Consider the following 19,404-nt stretch of genomic DNA (forward strand, 5'->3'; position numbering starts at 1 on the left):
TACTTTATGTGACATTACACCCACCAAAGTGTGTTAACTTTTTCACAATTAACAAAGAGTCCATAGTGGAGATAAATACAACTCATTATCTGTTTGCTTAGTTTAATATATTTTTTTACAGTCCTCACGGTCAGAAAAATAAACAGAGAGTTGTTCATTTCATAGATACTGGCTAATATATATATACAGACTTAGTTATTTAGTAAGTGAGGCAGAAAATTCTACAATGTCTTTTAACTCAACAAGGCCGAGGCCTGTTAATTTCTCCTTAGTGATCACAATTGACTTATTGGACACGACTGGTTAAATCAATATGCAGCTGAAATTTGAAACTGCCCACATGGACAAGCCAAACGGCTTCTAGAGAAAAGGTTTATGGTCAGTTGAGACAAAGATTGATCTCCAATCTACAAACTACAATTGGCTACAATGACAAGAGACATGTTTGGACAAGTAAAGGTGAGGCTTCAGACCTAAGAACACTGTAATGCCAAGCATGGTGGTGGTTGCATCATTAGACAAAATGAATGAAATAGCAAATTAGGAGGATTACCTTCAAATTCTTCAACCTCACCTCAAATCAACAGCTAAGTTGAAACTTGGACATAATTGGTTATTCCAACAGGACAATGATCCCAAACACACATGAGTATTGGTTTTGGAATGGATAAAGCAGGCTAACATTAAACTTCCTAAAAAAATTAATTGATTACGCTTAAAAGCCAGATCTGTGAAAGGAAGCCAACCAAGTTAAATGGTTCTGCCATTCTGCCAAGAAGAGGGGTCCAACTAGAATTACATTTACCAAATATTAGTGGAGGTATATTTCAGCCTATGAGTGTACTTTTGGTCTTGTTTGAATTAGAGAAAATCCAAAATGAATTCAAACTTGTGCACCCAATTCTTGTTTTTTTGTAAACTCATTAAACATGTTGTACGCTGTGCAATTAGGAAACCCTGGAAAAAAAAACAATTCAAAGAAGCCATTAAATCCAAAGTTACCATGACATCCATGCCCATGATTAGTCGGCTTCAGTCCAAACTATATTATAAAAGGTCTGATATGGTGTTAACTGTGCAGATGCTCCTTGCAGTCTGACTGCTTTTAAACAAAAACACGATTATCAGGGGACCTTAGGTGCAGCTGGCTGTTTTATGTCATACATCATCTGTTCACAAAAACTGGACAAAAATTTTAACTGTGCCTAAAGCCTTTGGGTTTTTACGTATATAGAAGGTAATCTCGATTTTTTTTTCATACCCCCTTGTCAACAGAGGCAGCCTTCACCCTCCTGCTGTACTGGGAGCTGTTGCAGTGGGAGGACCGGCCCCTAAGGGATTTTCTTCACTATCCCTGTCAGAGCGAATGGCAGCGTAAAGAGAACCTGAGTCGTAAAATCCTCCACTACTTCAACAAGGGCAAGGCAAGTGAATATTTTTTATACCTTTGTCTCCTGCTCCTGTTTCCACTGACTTAAATCCAGTGTTTCATGCAAATGTTAAAGGCCTGTAATTCCTGACCCTTGCTAACCTCTGACTGCACTGCAGCGGAGCCTCCAGCACTGAGTCAAATGAGGAAACGAAGGGAAGGCTTAGTTAACTTTATAGTGATGGATCGATATTACTAGGTCATGCTGGACAAGTCACATTTGAAGCTAAATCAACTTAGATAAATGAAAGCGACATTAAATTTTATAGCTTTTTTTTTTTTTTTGCTTTTTGTTCAAAGGGCTGTTTGTTCTCATCTGCAGTGCAGCTGCTCCCAAGTATAATCAGATTTTGCCCTCATTAACTCTGGGAGTGAGTCAGAGTCTTGTAGTGCTTCTATTCAATGTTTTTCCCAAGTTTTTAGTGTGTTTTACATCTTTTGCCAGCCCCAGTAATTGCATATCTCCACTTATTTTTCATAAGTTAGTCCTGCTTGCACCTGTTAAACTAGAATTCAGAGGGGCGAAAGAAGCACTAACCCTTTACCCAACACTGCAGTGTAAAACCATGCTGTATAAAAGCTTTAAAATGTAATTTCATTACTTATTAGCATTTTAAACTGTAATTATGTTATTATTACCAGTATAGGCTCTTTATGAATATTTCTGTAGAACATTAATGCTGTGTTAGGTGGGCAGTGGAGCTGCTGTTCTACTATTCTATGCAATCTTCAGTTGTTACATCTTTTTACTTTTTACTGTGCAACCCAATCATCATATGTGGAAAATCATTGCAACTAAAGCCAGTTAAATTAAGTTAAGAGTTAGAGCTAAGAGCTAAAGTAAACACAGACTATCATAATACAAATACAAACATGCAGCCTTTGCACGCAGCAGCGAGGGTCAGATTTCTGTTCAAATGTGATTTGCTTCCTAGAATCATTCCTCCCTGGCTGGTATTCATCCACAAAATTGAATTAGTTGACTGGTGTTGCTGCTTTGGAGAGGACAATGCCCTCTGGACTCTGGGAGCAGCTGAGAAAGAAATAAAAGTGGCCTCCTTCATTAAATCAGTGTTATTGCTGCTCTCGTTTAAAAAGGGAAGCTGTTCTTTACCTGCTGCTGCATTTGTTACAGTTCATGCACGGCAAAAAAAAATTTGTATCTGTTTAAAGGAAAGCTTGTGAAATAAATGATGAGACTTAGAAAAAATGTTTCTACTGTGTTTGAATGAGAGAGAAAACAGCTAAGCCAGGTCAAGCCAGGTCAAGTTTTTAGATCTTTAACACCATGCTCGTCTTTTCCTCTTGTTTAAGCACAATTTTAACACATTTTAAATGTGTTTTGTAACACATTTAAAATAAACCATGCTAACCACCTTCACTTTAATACACTGCTCTGAAAAAGAAATGTGACTAATAATGCTAGTTTATTTAGCAGCAACAAATTTTATCTATTAAACATTCATAGTATAATTACAGTAACACAATAATAGAAAGGGCTTTGCAAAGCATAATCAAATAGATTATAATTAAATAAATAGCTTAAAAAAACACAAATAAAACAAGGATGCAGTTCAGTTCTCCCGGTAAGAGTTACAGCTTTTACATCATTGCAATTTGAATTTTCTAACATGAGATGACTCAAAAGTCTTTGCGTTAATGAAAAACATAAAAAAGTTCATTTAACCCAATATCGTTTTGCAATAATAACATAGAAAACAAGGGTTGACTAATCCTAACTTTATTGCATAAAACTAAATCTCATTGGGTTTTTTTTTTTTTTTTTCATATTTCTTTTAATCCACCAGATTATTTGATTCAGTGTAGAGCTCAGTAAAGCTGCTCCTGCTGCTGCTGGTAATGAAAAATGATAAATGTGAGGTAAAACTGCCATAAACAGATAGCAGACTCAGTAACACGTTCTACCACACATACCACAATTAACTCTCTTATATGGAGAAATGGAAATAATAATAATACTAATACTAATGATGATAATAATAAAATAAAAAGAAAACCTGAAATCATAATGGTCTCTTTGCACTAATCACACAATTTTGAAGCTATAATTATTCCATTTAAAATCTCAATAACCTACAACCTTCCCAAAAAACACTTTTACTGTTATGACATTCCTCTTGATTATTAAGGATAAATCAAGATTTATTCTCATTTAGCTTCATTTTATGACTTTGCAGTGCTGGGAATATGGAATCTCTCTTTGCCGGGAGCTAGCTTTCCAGTATGAGACTCTATATGATTATCAGAGCCTCAGCTGGATACGGGTAAGTCCCGCATGTTCCTCATTTCTGCTTTTATTACAAACAAGCATCTTTTGTGATGAAGAAGGTGGTAGTGTTGACAGCTTCCTCCGTTATTGTCATGCTCTGTTATTTGGTGTGATGCGTGCACAGCGGCAAACACAATGTCCTAATTACCTGTGCACGCCCACACTCCCAAGAAAATGGAGTCAGCTCAGTAATGTGTGTGATTGCTCGATTATTCATCTTGACTCTTTTGCATTTTGTTCATTCGGTGACAGAAAATGGAGGCAGCATACTATGACAACATCATTGAACAGCAGAGGATTGAACCGGAGTTCTTTCGAATGGGCTTCTATGGCAGGAAGTTTCCTTTCTTCCTCAGGGTAGGACTTTCCAATCCAGTCTGACACAGATATAATCCTGCCGATGTGTTCAGATGTGCACTTCCACCATTGCTTTAACCGCAGTAGGCTATGCAAGATGAGAAGTTAAAAAGTAAGATTGTTTATGAACCATCACTACCAAATATGTCATGGCCATCCTGACAGATTTTAGGGTGATGCATTCATTTCTTCTAATCTAAGTAAATATGCCCAGTGCGGTCCTCTGACAACAGATTTATTTGGGCTCATTTCCTTTCGGTGCCTATTACCTTTAATTAAAGTAGCTATCATTTTTTTGTTTTGTTTTGTTTGTTTTTTTATGAATGTATTAAAGAACAGTATGAAAATTATCTGAGAATTATCACCTAAATCTCTCATTCCTGAGGGCTTTACAGAGGCTTGTTTAGTTGTCTGTCCTGTTACTTTGCTGACTGGATTCCCTGTCACTTCTTTCATACACTACAAAGACCAAAAGTATTGGGCTACTCATTCATTACACCTACAGGAGCTTGAAATCCATGCATGAAACTCCCATGCAAAGTTTTTGTGCTAATATTAATGCCAGACGAGGTGTGGAGCTCCGCAGAGCGCTGGTGAATTTTACACACTTGGTGACCCCGCTATGTTGCCTGCAACTTCCTGTGGTTCCTAAAGGCTTCCACTTACAGTTTATTCAGGAACATCTACGAGGGAAGGCATTTCACAAACTCACTTGTCTTACCGGCGACGTCCTATTATTGTACCACTCAAATTCAGTGAGTTCATTAGAACAACCCATTCTTCCACAAATGTGGTTAATTTTATAAGTTGCTTTTTTCAATGTCTAGTAGCTATAAAGCATCGGCCTGTTTGGAGTCTTTTATGTCTGCGCTTGGTTTTAGTTAGTAGATAGTCCACTGACTGAAAAGCGTACAGTTGCTTTTCAGTTAGTCGACTATCTACTGCTGCACATAAACTATACAGACACAAGTATTCAGCCGTACCTCTTAATCTTTAAATTAAGGCGTTCTCAGTCCCCTTGCCACTCATGTATAAAATGAAGCATCTATCCATTCAGTTTGACTCCACAAACTTTAGATTATATGTTTATAGTCTGAAGAGTGCACTGGAAATCCAACCATACACCCTTTCTTGCTATTTCATTTATTTGTGCAATACCACCTAAATTTATAGTAAATCAGACAGTACTGCAAAGAATTAAGCAATGTCCAGAGGAACACCTCACTTAAACTCTGAGAATCATTTGCAGCAGATTCTCAGCAACATCTCGGTCTTACGTCTTTCTCTTTCTCCAGAACAAGGAGTTTGTCTGTCGCGGGTATGACTATGAACGGCTCGAGGACTTCCAGCAGAGGATGCTGGGGGAATTTCCGCAAGCCATCGCCATGCAGCATCCAAACATTCCAGACGACACCATCCTGCAAAGTGACGCTCAGTGTATCCTGACAGTTCCACTATGGCTAAAACGACTTCATTATTTTTTCTTTAGAGTGAGAGACCGTTACAACAGATGTTCATATTGCATTGACTCATTGGAAAAGCAGTAACCAGATTTATTTTGCATTTTTGCCTGATAGATTTAATGACTTGAATAACAGAGCAATTGCTCCACGTGTTGTGCATTTTATTGGCTTTTGATTACTCTGCTAAGCATTTGAGTGTTTCTATTAGAGATTATTACAGATTAAATACTGAACTAAACACTGAAGTTGATTTCCAGGGTCACACAGGAAAAACTAAAGCTCTCTCTAAGTATTTCTTTTGAACATCCGCTCTGCTCTTCCTCCTGAGTGAATATGCATGTATGTCGGACTTTGTCTGTCACTTCCTTGACACTTGGCTTCTAGACTTGCAGATCTATGCAGTGACTCCAGTGTCAGACATTTCTGATGTGCCTCAGCTGGAACGTGTGCCTGAGAGAATCAAGAGTTTCTACCGCATAAACAATGTCAGCCGCTTCCACTATGACAGACCTTTCCACAAGGGGCCCAAGGACCGCGAGAATGAGTTCAGGGTACGTTGAGCCCGCAGTGCCAGCTCAGCCCATTTCTGACTCACTGTTTAGTTTTTTGTACATAAAAAAACTGAATATGGCTGCAACACTATTATAAAACAATGAAACTGAGCCAACTCTGTGGAAATTGCAGTGTAATTATGCAGACATTTAAAATTTAAGAGACGTAAGCAGGTATAAGTGACGTAAGCAAGTGCAACACTTAAGGTGGCCACAGGGGAGTGCCTACAGCTCTTAGACAATAATGCCTTTAAAGCCCATTAATGCCTTTACATTTCTCTGCTACGTGCATAACCAATAACTGAAGATAAATATAATTAGATTTACTTTATTATGAGCTTTATACTTTATATCTGTGTTTCATCAGAGCAGAATTTTAAAAAATGCAACAAAGTTAAACTAAGTGTTAATAAGATTTTTAGTATTAAATCTGGTCAGCTAAAGTCAATATTGCCACATTTGCCGCATTATTATTTGAGACACGTTCTGGTTTAATAGTTCTTCTGTGTGTAGTAAATTGAGTTTGTAATATCAGGTTTTCATTCAAATATGACTCGCTTGTGTAGCAACAGTCACTGAGTAAAATGTGACTGCATCAGTCGTAATCACTGCAAAATTGAATAATGTGTGAAGAGGAAAAGCAAAACTGCACTAGCATGAAAGAATTATAGGCACATAACATACATAGATACAAATATATAGAAAAATATACACTCATCAGCCACTTTATTAGGTACATCTCATTAGTACCAGGCCTTCAGAGCTGCTTTAATTCTTTGTGGCATAAATTCAATAACATACCTCAGAGATTTTGACCCACCTTGACATGATAGCCGCTAACTGGATATTTTCTCTTATTGTAAATATCAGTAGATCAGCAGTTTCAGAAGTACTCAGAGTCGCCAATCTATGACCAACGGCCGCGCCAAATTCAAAGTCACTGAAATCACCTTTCCATTCTGATACTTAGTTCAAAAGGTTGTGTCTAGATGCCTTAATGCACTGAGTTGTTGCCGTGTGATTAGCTGACTAGATATTTACATTAACAGTTTGACAGGTGTACCCAATAAAGTGGCTAGTATGTGCATAGGATAACATCAGTCTTTCCTGAATGATATACAGCAAATGATACAACGATGAAACTGCCTGCCTGTCTTATGTATGAATTTGGTTCCTTCTTAATGTTTTCAGATCACTCAGTGTAGCATGTGACACTGTAACGGTTTAAAATGTGCTGAAACCCAGCAGCTCCATTGGATATAATTCTCTTCATACATTTGGGAAATAAATTCTTAATAACCTCAAAATCGGTTTGAATGTATCTGCTGGAAATGTCTTTTCCCACACCAGTCTTATTTACTTTCTGAACCATAGCTGCTCTGTTCCTTTTTGACTCCCAGCCAGGACGAAATGTCACCATCAAACGATGAAACAAAATGTAACAGTGCACAGAGGCCGTGGTAAAAAAATGTCAGTGATGAATAATGGTCTGTTATTTAGATCGGCGGTTTCTGAAATAGTCAGGCCAACCCATTTGGCACCAAAGACTATTACAAAGTCGCTTAAATCACCTTTCTGCCCCATCCTGATGCTCGGTTTAAACTTCAGTAGCTCATTTTGCATAAATGAAAACTTTAACATGTGCGCCTAACAAAGTGGCCGTTGAGCCTATGTATTGGCTTAATAAAACAATGATAAAACAAGAAAATCATCTTGACAGGTGGTGAAATGCATTAATTGTATCAAGTTAATAATTTCATGTTATACGTAAAGCTCTAACCAGTCATTACTTTTATTAATTTCATTTCAGTTAATCTTTCAGATTTATTTTTCACTAATTTTGAAACACAACATGAGAGATCTTATTATCACCAAACAGGATCATAACAGTTTCAGATTATTAGAGGCTACGCAGTCTGTACCAAAAAAGGAATTTAAATAAGGTATTTTCTATATTACAAAATTCTGTTTTCTCAAAATAAGATGTTTACATGTGCATAACACAACCAGACTTTAACAGTCAGTAAATTAATACAGTTGTTTAACTTTTGCTGCTGTTGTTTTTATTGTTGTTATTTTACCTGCCATTTCTATCTTGATGCTAACAATGCTCAAATCCCTACAACCTTCAGGGCTTAAGAGACTTGTAGGTATGATACTGTAGTTTGTCCTGACACAGTAACCCAAATTCAGAACCACACCACACAGGAATTCTCACTAGTCTGAAATGACCTATATCGTACTCTACAGCACGGTGCTGAATAGTTTGCCAGCCCAGTATCTCTTATACACTGTCGGGTCTCCACTCGGTTTTCTTTTATATTAGTCTAGCAGATGTGGCTAATATGAGATGGCATCTTTGTCCACATGTTTAACAGAGTCTGTGGATTGAGAGAACAACCTTGATCCTCTTGCGTCCTCTCCCTGGTATCTCCCGTTGGGCAGAGGTCGAAAGGAGAGAAGTGGTAAGGATGTTCTCTCACTCACCTTGTATAGTACACACTATCTAATGGCCAGTTTTCTGTTAAAATTTAAAGGCCATCCCCTCTTTCATCAAAGCTCAGAGTAAATATCTGTATTTATTTCAAGGTGGAGGTGAGCCCTCTGGAGAACGCTATTTACGTGGTGGAGAATAAGACCCAGGAGCTGCGGACTTTGATTAGCCAGTACCAGCACAGGCAGCATCATGGGAACATCAACCCGCTCAGCATGTGCCTCAATGGGGTCATCGATGCTGCTGTGAATGGAGGAATTGCCAGATATCAGGAGGTACTGCTGTAGGGCTGAGGGAGAGGGGGAGAGGATGGCAGAAATGATGAATGATGAATTGGTGTTGTGAGAGAGATCTTTATTTTTTGACTCACCCTCTACCACAGGCGTTCTTTGATAAAGACTACATCAGCAGTCACCCAGAGGATACAGAGAGGATCTCACATCTGAAGGATCTAATGCAGGAACAGGTCAGGCTGGGTTTAAAAAGTTCAAAATATGCATTAACCGTATGTTAACCATAACATATGGTTATGAAACCTTCAGGTCACTATTGATTCCTCTGATTTCGTCATCAGGTACACATTCTCGGAGTAGGGCTGGCTGTTCACGAGAAATTGGTGCATCCAGAGATGCGTCCTCTGCACAAAAAGCTCGTGGACCAATTCCACATGATGAGAACAGGCTTACACCACGTGAGTAGAGTGACACATGACTCAGACTGTGTGCCATGTGTGTTTCAGTGCATTAAGTTTATAAATAAGTGTATGCGTGAGCAGTGTAAATATTCAGAGCAGTATATGGTTGGGTCCCAGCAGGGTCTGCCTGGCGTGGATCGATTTGGACCTGCAGGGTGCCCAGGGGTTAATTCTCCCAGAGGCATCCTCTCCTCCCACAGCCACATGAGCCCTGAGAGCGTGCGGCTCATGCACAGACACAGGTCAGTCATGGTGCTCTTCTAAGCTAGTTTACAGATCCATTTGGTGTTTTAGTCTCATAATTTCCAAACCTTCAAAACAATACCCAGGGCAGCTTTATGAATTTATGCGCTATGTTATACCCGTGATGTGAATCTAAAATGCAGTATGAGCCAAACTCTTGAAATTAACACCAAATGCCCTCTGAAATAAATCTGTGCAGGCTGTAAAAGTGGCATAAAAATGCAAAATGATTAAACAAACACAGAGATAAATCTTTCAGTGATCTCAACCGTTACGTCTGTCCTGCAGTCCTCTAAACCTGCAGGGCTCGATCCGACACTCGTCCTCCTCCCTGTCCTCTCACACGTCGAGTGAGGCAGGAAACCTCGTCATCATGACCGACGGCCTGATGGGGGAGCACCCTGAGGAGGCATTACACATGCAGGTAGGAGTTGGATGACGTAAAAAACAAACAAATACTGGTGGGAATGTGCTTCAGCTTGTAATAATTTGTGTTCTTTACAGAGTGCAACTCACATGAGATCCGATCTTTTGAGGATGTAAACTATAATCTAACTCTTTCACTTAATTGTTATTGTTTTGATTAACTTTTCTTTTCACAGCATTAATCATTGGTTTAGTACAAAAGCACAAAAGACAAATAAAAGTTTTGTCTTGCAGCCAAGCCCTTCCTCCTCCAGCCTGAGCTCAATCCGCTCCAACTCTTCCCAGATTATTAACTCTGCCCCCTCAAGTGCCAGAGGTGAGGAACAAAGCAGAAAGTCACATCTGATGGTTACTACTGTATATTAACCATACTAACCATCCTGTAATAAGATGCTCACATAAATCAGCAACACTAGAAAGTAACAAGGCTGCAAAATTCTGCACTTTTATGACAACAAACATCTTTGTTTCTTATTTATTTGCAAATAGAAATCGTTTACTTGCACGTCTTTCTTTTGTCCAGGCTCTCCATCCTTACCCGATAAGGCCAAACACAACCGAGAAGTGATGATTCTGTTGCCGTCTCATCGTGAGAGAGCCAACAACTCCATGTACTACAACATGGCAGAGAATGGGCAGGTGGGGGAAAATCTGCAGCCCCATAATTCTGAATGAAAATGCAAACAAAAATGTGCTCTGTTTCATTTTGTTCTTTTGCTTCATTTTATTTTTTCCAGAACAACCACATGCAGCGTGCCTTACTTCAGCAAGTTAGCCCCTGTAAGCCTTGTACTGACGCTCACATGAATCTGCCAGAGAAAGGTAGCATATATGAGCAACAAACTAGTTATTTTGGTGCATAAGATGTTTGTGTTGTCTTAAAAAAAGTTTTTGTATTCCCTTCCAGTCTTTCCCAACACTCCCAGTAGCTGGAGTCTGGATGGGGAGAACAGGGAGCAGATGACCTACATGCCAGCTTCTACCGGAGGGGTAATAATGCCCCCTGTCCCACCCAGGTCCTTCCCAACAGGTACTGTTTCATTTTACTTCACAGTTATGCTTGTCGTGGATTTCAGGGAATCTGTTTGGTTAGGGTACTACTCATTGTCTATAATGATATGGACTTTGTGGGCTTTTTATTTTTTTATTCCTTACTGCTTTTCCTTACTTTTATGCCTTGAACTTCTCTTCACAGGACATTTCCTGATGCACTGTGATGCATTTCACCAACAGAACAGCGACCCTCCTCCTGCCCTGCCTGTCCGTTCCCTCCGAAAGGTACAAGCTTAAGAAAAACATCATCCGCTCTCAATTTATAATTTTGTATTTGCCTGTTGTAGCAAAAACCCTGCCACATTAGGGACATTAACGCACACACTGTCAGATATGGGTAGACTGGTGTGCTTGGTTTCTTTATTATTTACACACTTTTGTCACTGTCTTTTCAGACAGAGCCGGATCTTGTTCAGGGCGCCAGCCGCTGTAGATTTCCGGCTGCCAAACCAAGTTCTGTGCAGTCATCTCACTCTCAGTGCGCTACTGCATAAGTAGAAGAGACATGATTAGATAAGGACTGACAGTTTCCAGCCAGCTTCTCTTGGCACTGTCTTCTAAACCTTCTACTCCACCCCTCCCCTGCATCTGAGCCAAAGACCACACCCTACTACCACACCTGCTTTGTTCAGGACGCATAACTTTCAACATTGGCAAATGTTTACTTTGATTATTTTGATCTTTTGGTTATTTGGGGTTTCTCCTACCCTCGATCCTCTTTTAGATATCATCTTTAATCTTTTCCCCATTAAGATGAACTTTGACAACAGCTCTAAAAAGCATCCAAGAGGGAAAAAGTTGAAAAAGATATGATGCCGAAATGTTAACTTAGCTTTTGAAAACACGTTTTGAACATTTCACAGGAACGGTACTTTCTTAGAAGCTCTTATTTATGAAATTCTTTGCTTTTACACACAAACGCACACACACACACAAATTAACTGGATCCTAACCAGTACATGTCAAATTACTGGGTTTTTCAGTATTCTTGACATTTAAGGAGGACTGTTAACAGCATTACTTTAAAAAAAGACACCCATGACATCCTCTCTCTTTCTCTTTCTCTTTCTCTAGTCTCCTCTCCACCCAATCCCTGGCTCTCCTACCAGTCCTCAGTCAGCTTTGGGAGGCAGTAACTCCACTCTATCAGGCAGCGCCAGCAGCGGTGTTTCCTCCCTGAGTGAGAGTAACTTCGGGGGTCAGTATCCTGATCCTGGACCCATCAGGAACGATGCCTTGGAGCCTCTTCCAAGTCACCTGTGGTCCCCACCTGACGAGTACATGGCGTCTCCCTACATGCACATCCACTATGGCGGAGGAGAAATCGACTCTATGGACCCGGTCCGCCCTTTCCACTACCGCAGCCCTGCGTCACACCCGCACAACCACCCGCACCCTCACGCTCATGCCCACCCAGGGCTGGACAGCCACTCCCATGGGCCACCACCTCACCACCACGCCCCTACTCATGGCCCTCATCACATCCCTTACCGCAGACCTCAGCCTCCAGCTGTGCCCCCCAAACCCTACTTGAGAGAGGGCTGCATTCCTGAGGAGGACCTGCCACCTCAACCCATCCCGCTCCCCCGCAGGATCTTCCATTCCCCTCATGGCCACAGGGAGGACCAGGGCAAACATGCCTGGGAGCAGTGCATCAGCGAGGAGCACGAGGAGACACAGTGATCCGAAACTCCAGCTCAGTTTACGTTAGAGCTTTCTTCTCCTTTTCTTCTTCCCTTCATTTGCACTGAGTAAAAGGAAGCGGTAGTAGAACAAGTCTAATGTGACGCAACGGAGCATGCTCGATTGTCATGTTCTGTGGTTTAACTTCAGTGCACATGAAGGAAAGGAACGAAGGAGCGAAGACGGTTGAAGCTACGGTTTGAGGCACAACCCTTGCCGCTGCTCCGCGTGGCCTCTTAGAATTAAAAGAAAAATATCTCTTGAACAATGGGATCGATTAACTTCTGTTCAAAAATTGATATTGATTGTACACAATCGTACAACTCGTCTGTGAGCATGTTTTTTTTCCACTTGAGAATAATATGAAAACGGTTTTGTGAAACATGACGACCACGATCATAACCAACATGATCCCAGGTGCAGTATAAGCTGTGAACTCCCTTAATTTCGCTTTTCATGTCATTTCACAACACGAGGAAACTACAGAAGGTTATTAGTCACAGCGAGGTGACTTCTCTGCTTTAAATGCTTCATATATATGAATTCTTATTTTGATAAATTTGCTACATTATAGTGTTTTCAAAGGCTTACGTCCATTATGTTTTTTCAAAACACTGTTAAGTGCTCCTTAATAGTGAATCATATCAAATGCGCACTGTAATACGTGTTGCTGCTGGGCTGTCGCAAATCGCTGGTGTACTTGCAGCTCTCCTCTTGGACCAGCATCTCAAGGGACACGAACTTAAGTCACTGATGATTTCCCATCCGTACCATGCGTATGGAAACCCACGTGAATGTATTCAGATGAGATGTTCCTACTTGTATTGCACCAGCTGCAATTCTGGTTAATGTTTAAGTGCTTTAAGTTGAGTCTTTGTTGAAGACGTCTCTATTTGTCTCTTCTGTGTGACAAAGATATCTCGAGAGGAATGAAGGTGTTCGGCAGACTGAAGGGAAACTGAGGACAGTTGACAGACAGGCCCCACACCTGTCAGCTTTCATGTTCACGGAGAATGAAGAACTGTCCACTTCACACCTGCTGGACTCCAAACTAACACCAACACCACTCTCTCTCCTTCATTTTCCTTCTCTGTGTATGGTTGTCAGACCATGTTGAGCAGTGAGGGCTGAACCTGGACAGCTGCAGTGGCAATTTGTGTTGCGCCTGACGACACTGTCGAGCCCACACGCCCCCCACCCATCCGCCCCAACTGCTCAGTGACCGGTCGAGGAGCCCACACGGACAGCATTGGAATCGCCTACCTGCCTTAAGTGCACTCAAATGCAGTTTGACCTCTCATCCGGACTGTGGGGAGCTCATTTAGTAACAGCCATTCTCCTTTTCACTTTCTTCACCGTATACTCCCTGAAGGAAAAAAAAAAGAAAAAAAGAAGATATCTACCTAGTGATGTTTTTGTATGGTTTTGTCCCGCTTTGGTTTCAGATTGTTGTTTGGTTTGTAGCGCTAATATTTCTTATTCTGCCTGCGGCTCTTTCTCAATTACCTTCTGTTGTTTCAAAACTGATGACATGTTTCACAAGAATGCTGAAGCCCGGACCGGCCGAGAGGTTTACTTTTACTGTGGGGCAGAAGGAACAGCGCTCTTTATCGTCCCGTGGGGGTTGGAAGGATATAGCTAATATTTTAACAATTACTTGTTTTCCTGGTTGTTTTTTGCAGGTGGATGCTTTGTGTTACTGTACATCAAGTTGTCAGCTGACTAGACAACATCTATTTTTGTATGTGAGATCATCAGTTGTGTGAACATATTTCAGAAACCGTACCGAGACAGAAGGCACTGAATAGGCTGCTGTACTTTGTATGGAGTTGAACATGAGGTTATTAGATCTATAACGGCACGTGAGTATCTCTTGTGAGCTTGATGGTGTTGAGGATAACTGGTGACTGAAGTGATACTCAAAATATAGGTACAATAGAATTTTTCAATGTAAATTCTGTTATTGTACATACAGCAGTATTGTGAAATATTTTTGAGAATTATTGCAGAAACCCCAAAAAGGTTTATTGTTGTTTTGTGTATATACATGTACTCCAGAGATCAATGTAATTGATAAATATCTATAATCAGTGTTTGGAAAAGGACGAATCCATTAGACTGTGGCTGTCTCCACCGTTCTTGACTTGAGTCCTCTCATATAAATACTTTATACACTTTTCAATGTGCTTTCCTGTACATATGGTGTTAGCATGATCAAACAGTGTTTGGTTGTAAAAGTGGTTTTCCTACTCCCATAACTGCTGTGGTATGGAATTCATTAACAATGCCAAACATTAAAGACAATCTTTTATCAGCTCTAACTCTTCCTCGCTACCTTTTTCTGTACCGTGAAGGGTCACGCAGTATATTGAGTCGACAGTGGAGGGTGCTGTTTGTCACTGAATTACTGAGGCTGAGCGCTACAGTGGTAAGAATGCAGATATTTGTGCTATTTTCAGTTTTGCGAGTGTCTGTGCATAGATAACAGCATGCCACACATCCCCCGAGTCCACCACAACTGAAAGAAGGAGAAAAAGAAAAAAAAAGAAAATGTGACAGCTAAGTGACAGCGAAGGTCCCAGCTGTCACCAGCTCAAACTTCATGCTTTGATATTCTAATGCAACGTATCTGGTGTGTGGTAATGGAGCTGGAATATCAGTGGAGTTTATCTGTTCGTGTAAAGAAAGCATATTTCACAGTAAGCTATGGGCAAACCTTTAAATACTATGGACTTTGATCTGCTTCAGACTCTGGGTATACTATAAATGCTATGAAACTGTAACTTAAACACGTGATAGGTTTTTATAGTATACTAAGGGTCAAAGGGAATGGGTTAGTTAGAAATAGACTGCAGTCAGAGGCTAAAGTTGACATGTTTGACCACAAAGGACAGCACCATATTTGGTGAAAAACAAATACTGCACATCAACACAAACACCTCATACCAGCTGTCAAGCATGGTGGTGAAGTGGTGATCCTCTGGGCTTAGAACAGGAGCTGGACACCTTGCTGTTGTTGCGCTGACCACAAACTCCTATGTACTTAAAGTATTCTGGAGTCAAATGGTGGGTCATCTCTCAGACAGCTAAAATTCAATACTGGGTCATGTAAGAGGACAAAGATTTCAAGTACAAGAACAAACAGAACAGCTGGAAAAGAAAAGAAAGTGTTGTAATGGCCCAGTCAAAGTCAACCTGCCTGAAATGAGGTGGCGGGCCCTTAAGAGAGTTGTGCCTACACCAATGCCTGCAAACCCCATTGAACTGAAGCAAAGAAGAGTGGCCCAAAATTCCTCTACAATCATGTCAGAGACTGATTATACGGAAAATTGTTTTTTTGAGTTATTGCTGAAAAAGGTGCTTTGATTTGTCATTTGAAGGCGATTTTACAAGCATTATATCTTGGCATGTACTGGATTTTAGTAGGTCCTAGAAAGAATAATATATAGACTCACAAGTGATGTTGCCATAGAGCCAGAAGAGAAATTCAAGGACCTCAAAGATCAAGTTTTCTTTGTGTCATAATTTAGCTTCACTGTTTGCTGGACTTCAGCAGAAAGTCGGTGAAACTGAAGCACTGGCTCTTTTTTGTTTGCCTCTGAAAAGTGAATGTGTTTGGTAACAGTGAGGACTGTGCATTCATAGTGTCTCGCATATCCATGATGCAGTGACAGAAAAAAAACAGAAATAGTTAGGATGAAAGGATTCTAGCTGCCTCTCCTGAGGATGATGATGCTGTGGTGCATGCTGATGCAGATACTGATTTTTTTTTCCACAGCATCGCTGTGAATCCTCAGATCTTTTCTAGCTCCTAGCTATGTTAGTGCCCCTTTTTTTCCACACAAACCCCTCTGCCTTACAGTCTCACTACACTTTGTCTCAAGGGACTTACAGAGCGCATTTTCTCTGCACAGAACGCCATGTGATCGTGCGCTTTTATACATGCACACTTACATGTGAGCACATTGCCCAGCATGCCAGCAGAGCTCTTTTCTCCTCTGAGGTTGCACTGTCTCATTCTGCAGTTATTGTTTTGGGGCACATGAGCACAATAGTGTGAAAAGAATCTCTCATCAGTTCTTGCAGCTAAAATGAGAAGCTGCCATCTTGTTGTTGTTTGAGAGAAAACAGGAATAACCTAAATGTGGCATTGTCTTGTTTTTGGTGTGTGTACTGTTTCCTCCTGAAAATGAGTTTCTGCAAAGCTGCATCATTGCTCTTTGAATGCCTGTGAAGGAAATAGATAAAGCCACCATTAACAGGAACCAAAGACTTTTAATAAATGAAACAATACTAATAAATAAAGATTAACCAAGTTGCACATTCAAAGTAAATTCCAACAAAACAGACATAACACTGAACAACGTAAAGTACAGTAATATAGCACGGATTATTAAAAAAACAAAAACAAAACACCCCCCAGACATTTACAAATTTTCTTAAAAACTTCAAGAGGCAAACGTAGACATTGTATAAAAGCATCATACAGTAGAGCATCTGTCATCTGAGTATAATTTACAAATTTATTGAGGATAAATACTTAGCTGATCTCTAACTTGAGACACACATGTAAACACGGGTAAACATGTGTCTCTCAGGTGAGATCTCAGCCCTTTTTTTAAACTGTTTTTTCATGATCAATAACAGTGATGAGGTGACAATGAAAGCTGTCCATCAATTCATGGGTAACTCACAAATTATCTATAGTCGTAAATAACTTTTAATAGCTTTATCCACATCTCCATTGGTCTCGTCTCTGTTGGTGTGTCATAGAATAAAAGGCAAGAGCATCTCTGCCAGCGGATATGGCTACATCAGGCGTTTGTGAAAGAACACTGCAGCTGTCCTTCATCTGACTCTCTGCGCACGGAGCTCAGAGGCTTCATCAGTAGGGAGCAAACTTCTGTCTCTCTGGCTTTTTGATGCAGTTGGCTGAGGAGATTTTGGCTGTGTAGGCAGCCAGAGTGGTGTGGGAGGGTGCTGCAGTGACGGCTACGGCTGGGGCCGGGCTGGACAAAGTCAGAAAGGGGACGGACTTCACCCCCAGCAGCCCGGAGAGGGGCATGGCACCGTACGGAGTTCCCAGAACATGAGCTGGGGTCAGGGTGCTCACGGCAGCCAGGGTGGGTGCAGGAGAAGCAGCTGGGGAGGCTGGCTGGGTGAAGGCCATGTTGAGGTCAACTGGACTTCCCATGCTGGCTGCCTGGGCTGTAGATTTGGCTGTCTCTAAACTATGATAGGAAAAAAAGAAAAGAAAAGGGAGACGTGGAGATAGGACAGGGAAGGAAGATTAGAGGATTATTCTGTTGCTACAACACTGGGGGAAGTTTCTGGAAACTCATTAAAGGGGAACTCCACCAAAGTTACTTATTGCAGTTTGTTTGCAGGTCTTGGAAAGCATTAATGCATGTGTGGAAAAAAAAGAAGCTTTTTGTGGCTCCAGAGGGAGTTGCGTCACATTATAACCGGATTTACTGGAAGTGATGCCTTTTAAGTCAGCGTCCGTTTGAGGTTAAAGAATGCAAATATGAAAATAAGAAAAATCAGAGGGCATGAAAAACAAGTGTTGGAAAAACCCACTGCCCTCTTAAAACCCTGCCTCTTGCCCTATGTCAGCTGGGATAGGCTCCAAGCTCCTGTGACCCTGAAGTGGAAAAATGGATGGATATAGATGTTTATATTGCAGGTCTATAAGCCGGCCTCCACCGTTTGATAAAAAAAATCTTTGTCAGGGAGTGTCATTTGTTCCATTTGATTTGTCTCCCATAACTTTTTGACCCAGTTGTTTTACAGGTTGGAGCAACTTCACTGTGATCCACTTTATTGCTGCAGTAGCTGTTAGCAGTATTCTTTGATATCTCACCCTCAATAAAGTATTTGTTTATGACGTGACAAACATAAGTGAGTACGATTTTCTTCAACACTTGTTCAACTTTGCTGGAATATTTTTTGCCGTTACTACTGGTGTCCAGAAAAATCTCCGGGCTACCTTTCATTTGACTCCCTCCATGTATTGTAGTTGGTTATCAGGTGTAATCGAGTACAAAATGTATATAAACATTTTTTTTTTTTTACCATTGTTGACACCTTTTCGTCACTGGTAGTATATGTTTTACACAGAAAGAAATGTGGTTTGAGGAATACCAAAAAATAACGAGGCAAAGCTGATCTGAATCAGTCACAAGGATTAAAGTGGGAATGTTTTTGGTTTTTTTCCTCTTTTGGAAGCAGAAAAAAGTTAGTTTTTTGAATTGTTAAAAGCAAGAACTGATAACTATATTTAATGCAGATTAATTTCCATCCTTATGTTCTTATAGAGAAGAAAGCTAATTAAAAAACATGTCAGAGCATAGCAATGCCTGAATTCCAACAAGACATTACTATCCAGCACACAACACAGACCTGCTCTTACTCATTCTTCATACCAGCAGCACCTCATTATCACTTATAGCATGACCTTTGACCCTTTTAAGTCGGTGCTTTTCTGTCAGGCCTGTGCTTGCAATGATTCATTAGATGGCTGTGTGTGTCACTGGGCCTTACCAGGAGGTAATGAGGTACTGGGCCAGGTTGATGCTCACTGGTGTTCCTGTGATAGTGACATGGCGATCGCTTGTCCCGTCCAGCTGGCTCCCGATTTTAATCTGAGCTCCTGACACCTGCCTGATCTCGTTGATCTTAGTGCCCTGACGACCAATGATCGAGCCAATCAGCTGCGGAA

The 19,404-nt window shown here is 40.7% G+C and overlaps 2 protein-coding genes across 5 annotated transcripts in view; one reads left to right on the forward strand and one right to left on the reverse strand.

Moving 5' to 3' along the window:
- LOC100699720 (dedicator of cytokinesis protein 3) overlaps nt 1-15,004 on the forward strand; it is a 53,073-nt gene extending 38,069 nt beyond the window's left edge. The window contains exons 38-54 of one of the 3 annotated variants that reach the window (XM_025901888.1): nt 1,276-1,424; nt 3,628-3,714; nt 3,972-4,076; nt 5,372-5,513; nt 5,924-6,090; nt 8,469-8,555; nt 8,680-8,859; nt 8,967-9,050; nt 9,159-9,275; nt 9,396-9,520; nt 9,810-9,945; nt 10,182-10,263; nt 10,471-10,586; nt 10,685-10,769; nt 10,855-10,977; nt 11,143-11,225; nt 12,075-15,004. In XM_025901888.1, the coding sequence (XP_025757673.1) occupies nt 1,276-1,424; nt 3,628-3,714; nt 3,972-4,076; nt 5,372-5,513; nt 5,924-6,090; nt 8,469-8,555; nt 8,680-8,859; nt 8,967-9,050; nt 9,159-9,275; nt 9,396-9,520; nt 9,810-9,945; nt 10,182-10,263; nt 10,471-10,586; nt 10,685-10,769; nt 10,855-10,977; nt 11,143-11,225; nt 12,075-12,683 (2,477 nt within the window). In that variant the 3' untranslated portion in view covers nt 12,684-15,004. Of the gene's footprint in view, nt 1-1,275; nt 1,425-3,627; nt 3,715-3,971; nt 4,077-5,371; nt 5,514-5,923; nt 6,091-8,468; nt 8,556-8,679; nt 8,860-8,966; nt 9,051-9,158; nt 9,276-9,377; nt 9,521-9,809; nt 9,946-10,181; nt 10,264-10,470; nt 10,587-10,684; nt 10,770-10,854; nt 10,978-11,142; nt 11,226-12,074 lie in introns of all 3 variants that reach the window. The other 2 variants (XM_013275471.3, XM_013275466.3) reach the window with 2 other exon arrangements.
- A 1,934-nt stretch (nt 15,005-16,938) lies between these two features.
- Nucleotides 16,939-19,404, reverse strand: part of LOC100695192 (poly(rC)-binding protein 4) — a 34,574-nt gene continuing 32,108 nt past the window's right edge. For both annotated transcript variants that reach the window (XM_003439020.5, XM_005448775.4), the window contains exons 13-14: nt 19,227-19,396; nt 16,939-17,914 (exon numbers count right to left, since the gene is read on the reverse strand). In XM_003439020.5, coding sequence (XP_003439068.2) covers nt 17,569-17,914; nt 19,227-19,396 — 516 coding nt within the window. In that variant the 3' untranslated portion in view covers nt 16,939-17,568. The remainder of the gene's footprint in view (nt 17,915-19,226; nt 19,397-19,404) is intronic.

This window comes from Oreochromis niloticus, linkage group LG20 (assembly GCF_001858045.2).
Source record: "Oreochromis niloticus isolate F11D_XX linkage group LG20, O_niloticus_UMD_NMBU, whole genome shotgun sequence".
Lineage (NCBI taxonomy): Eukaryota > Metazoa > Chordata > Actinopteri > Cichliformes > Cichlidae > Oreochromis > Oreochromis niloticus.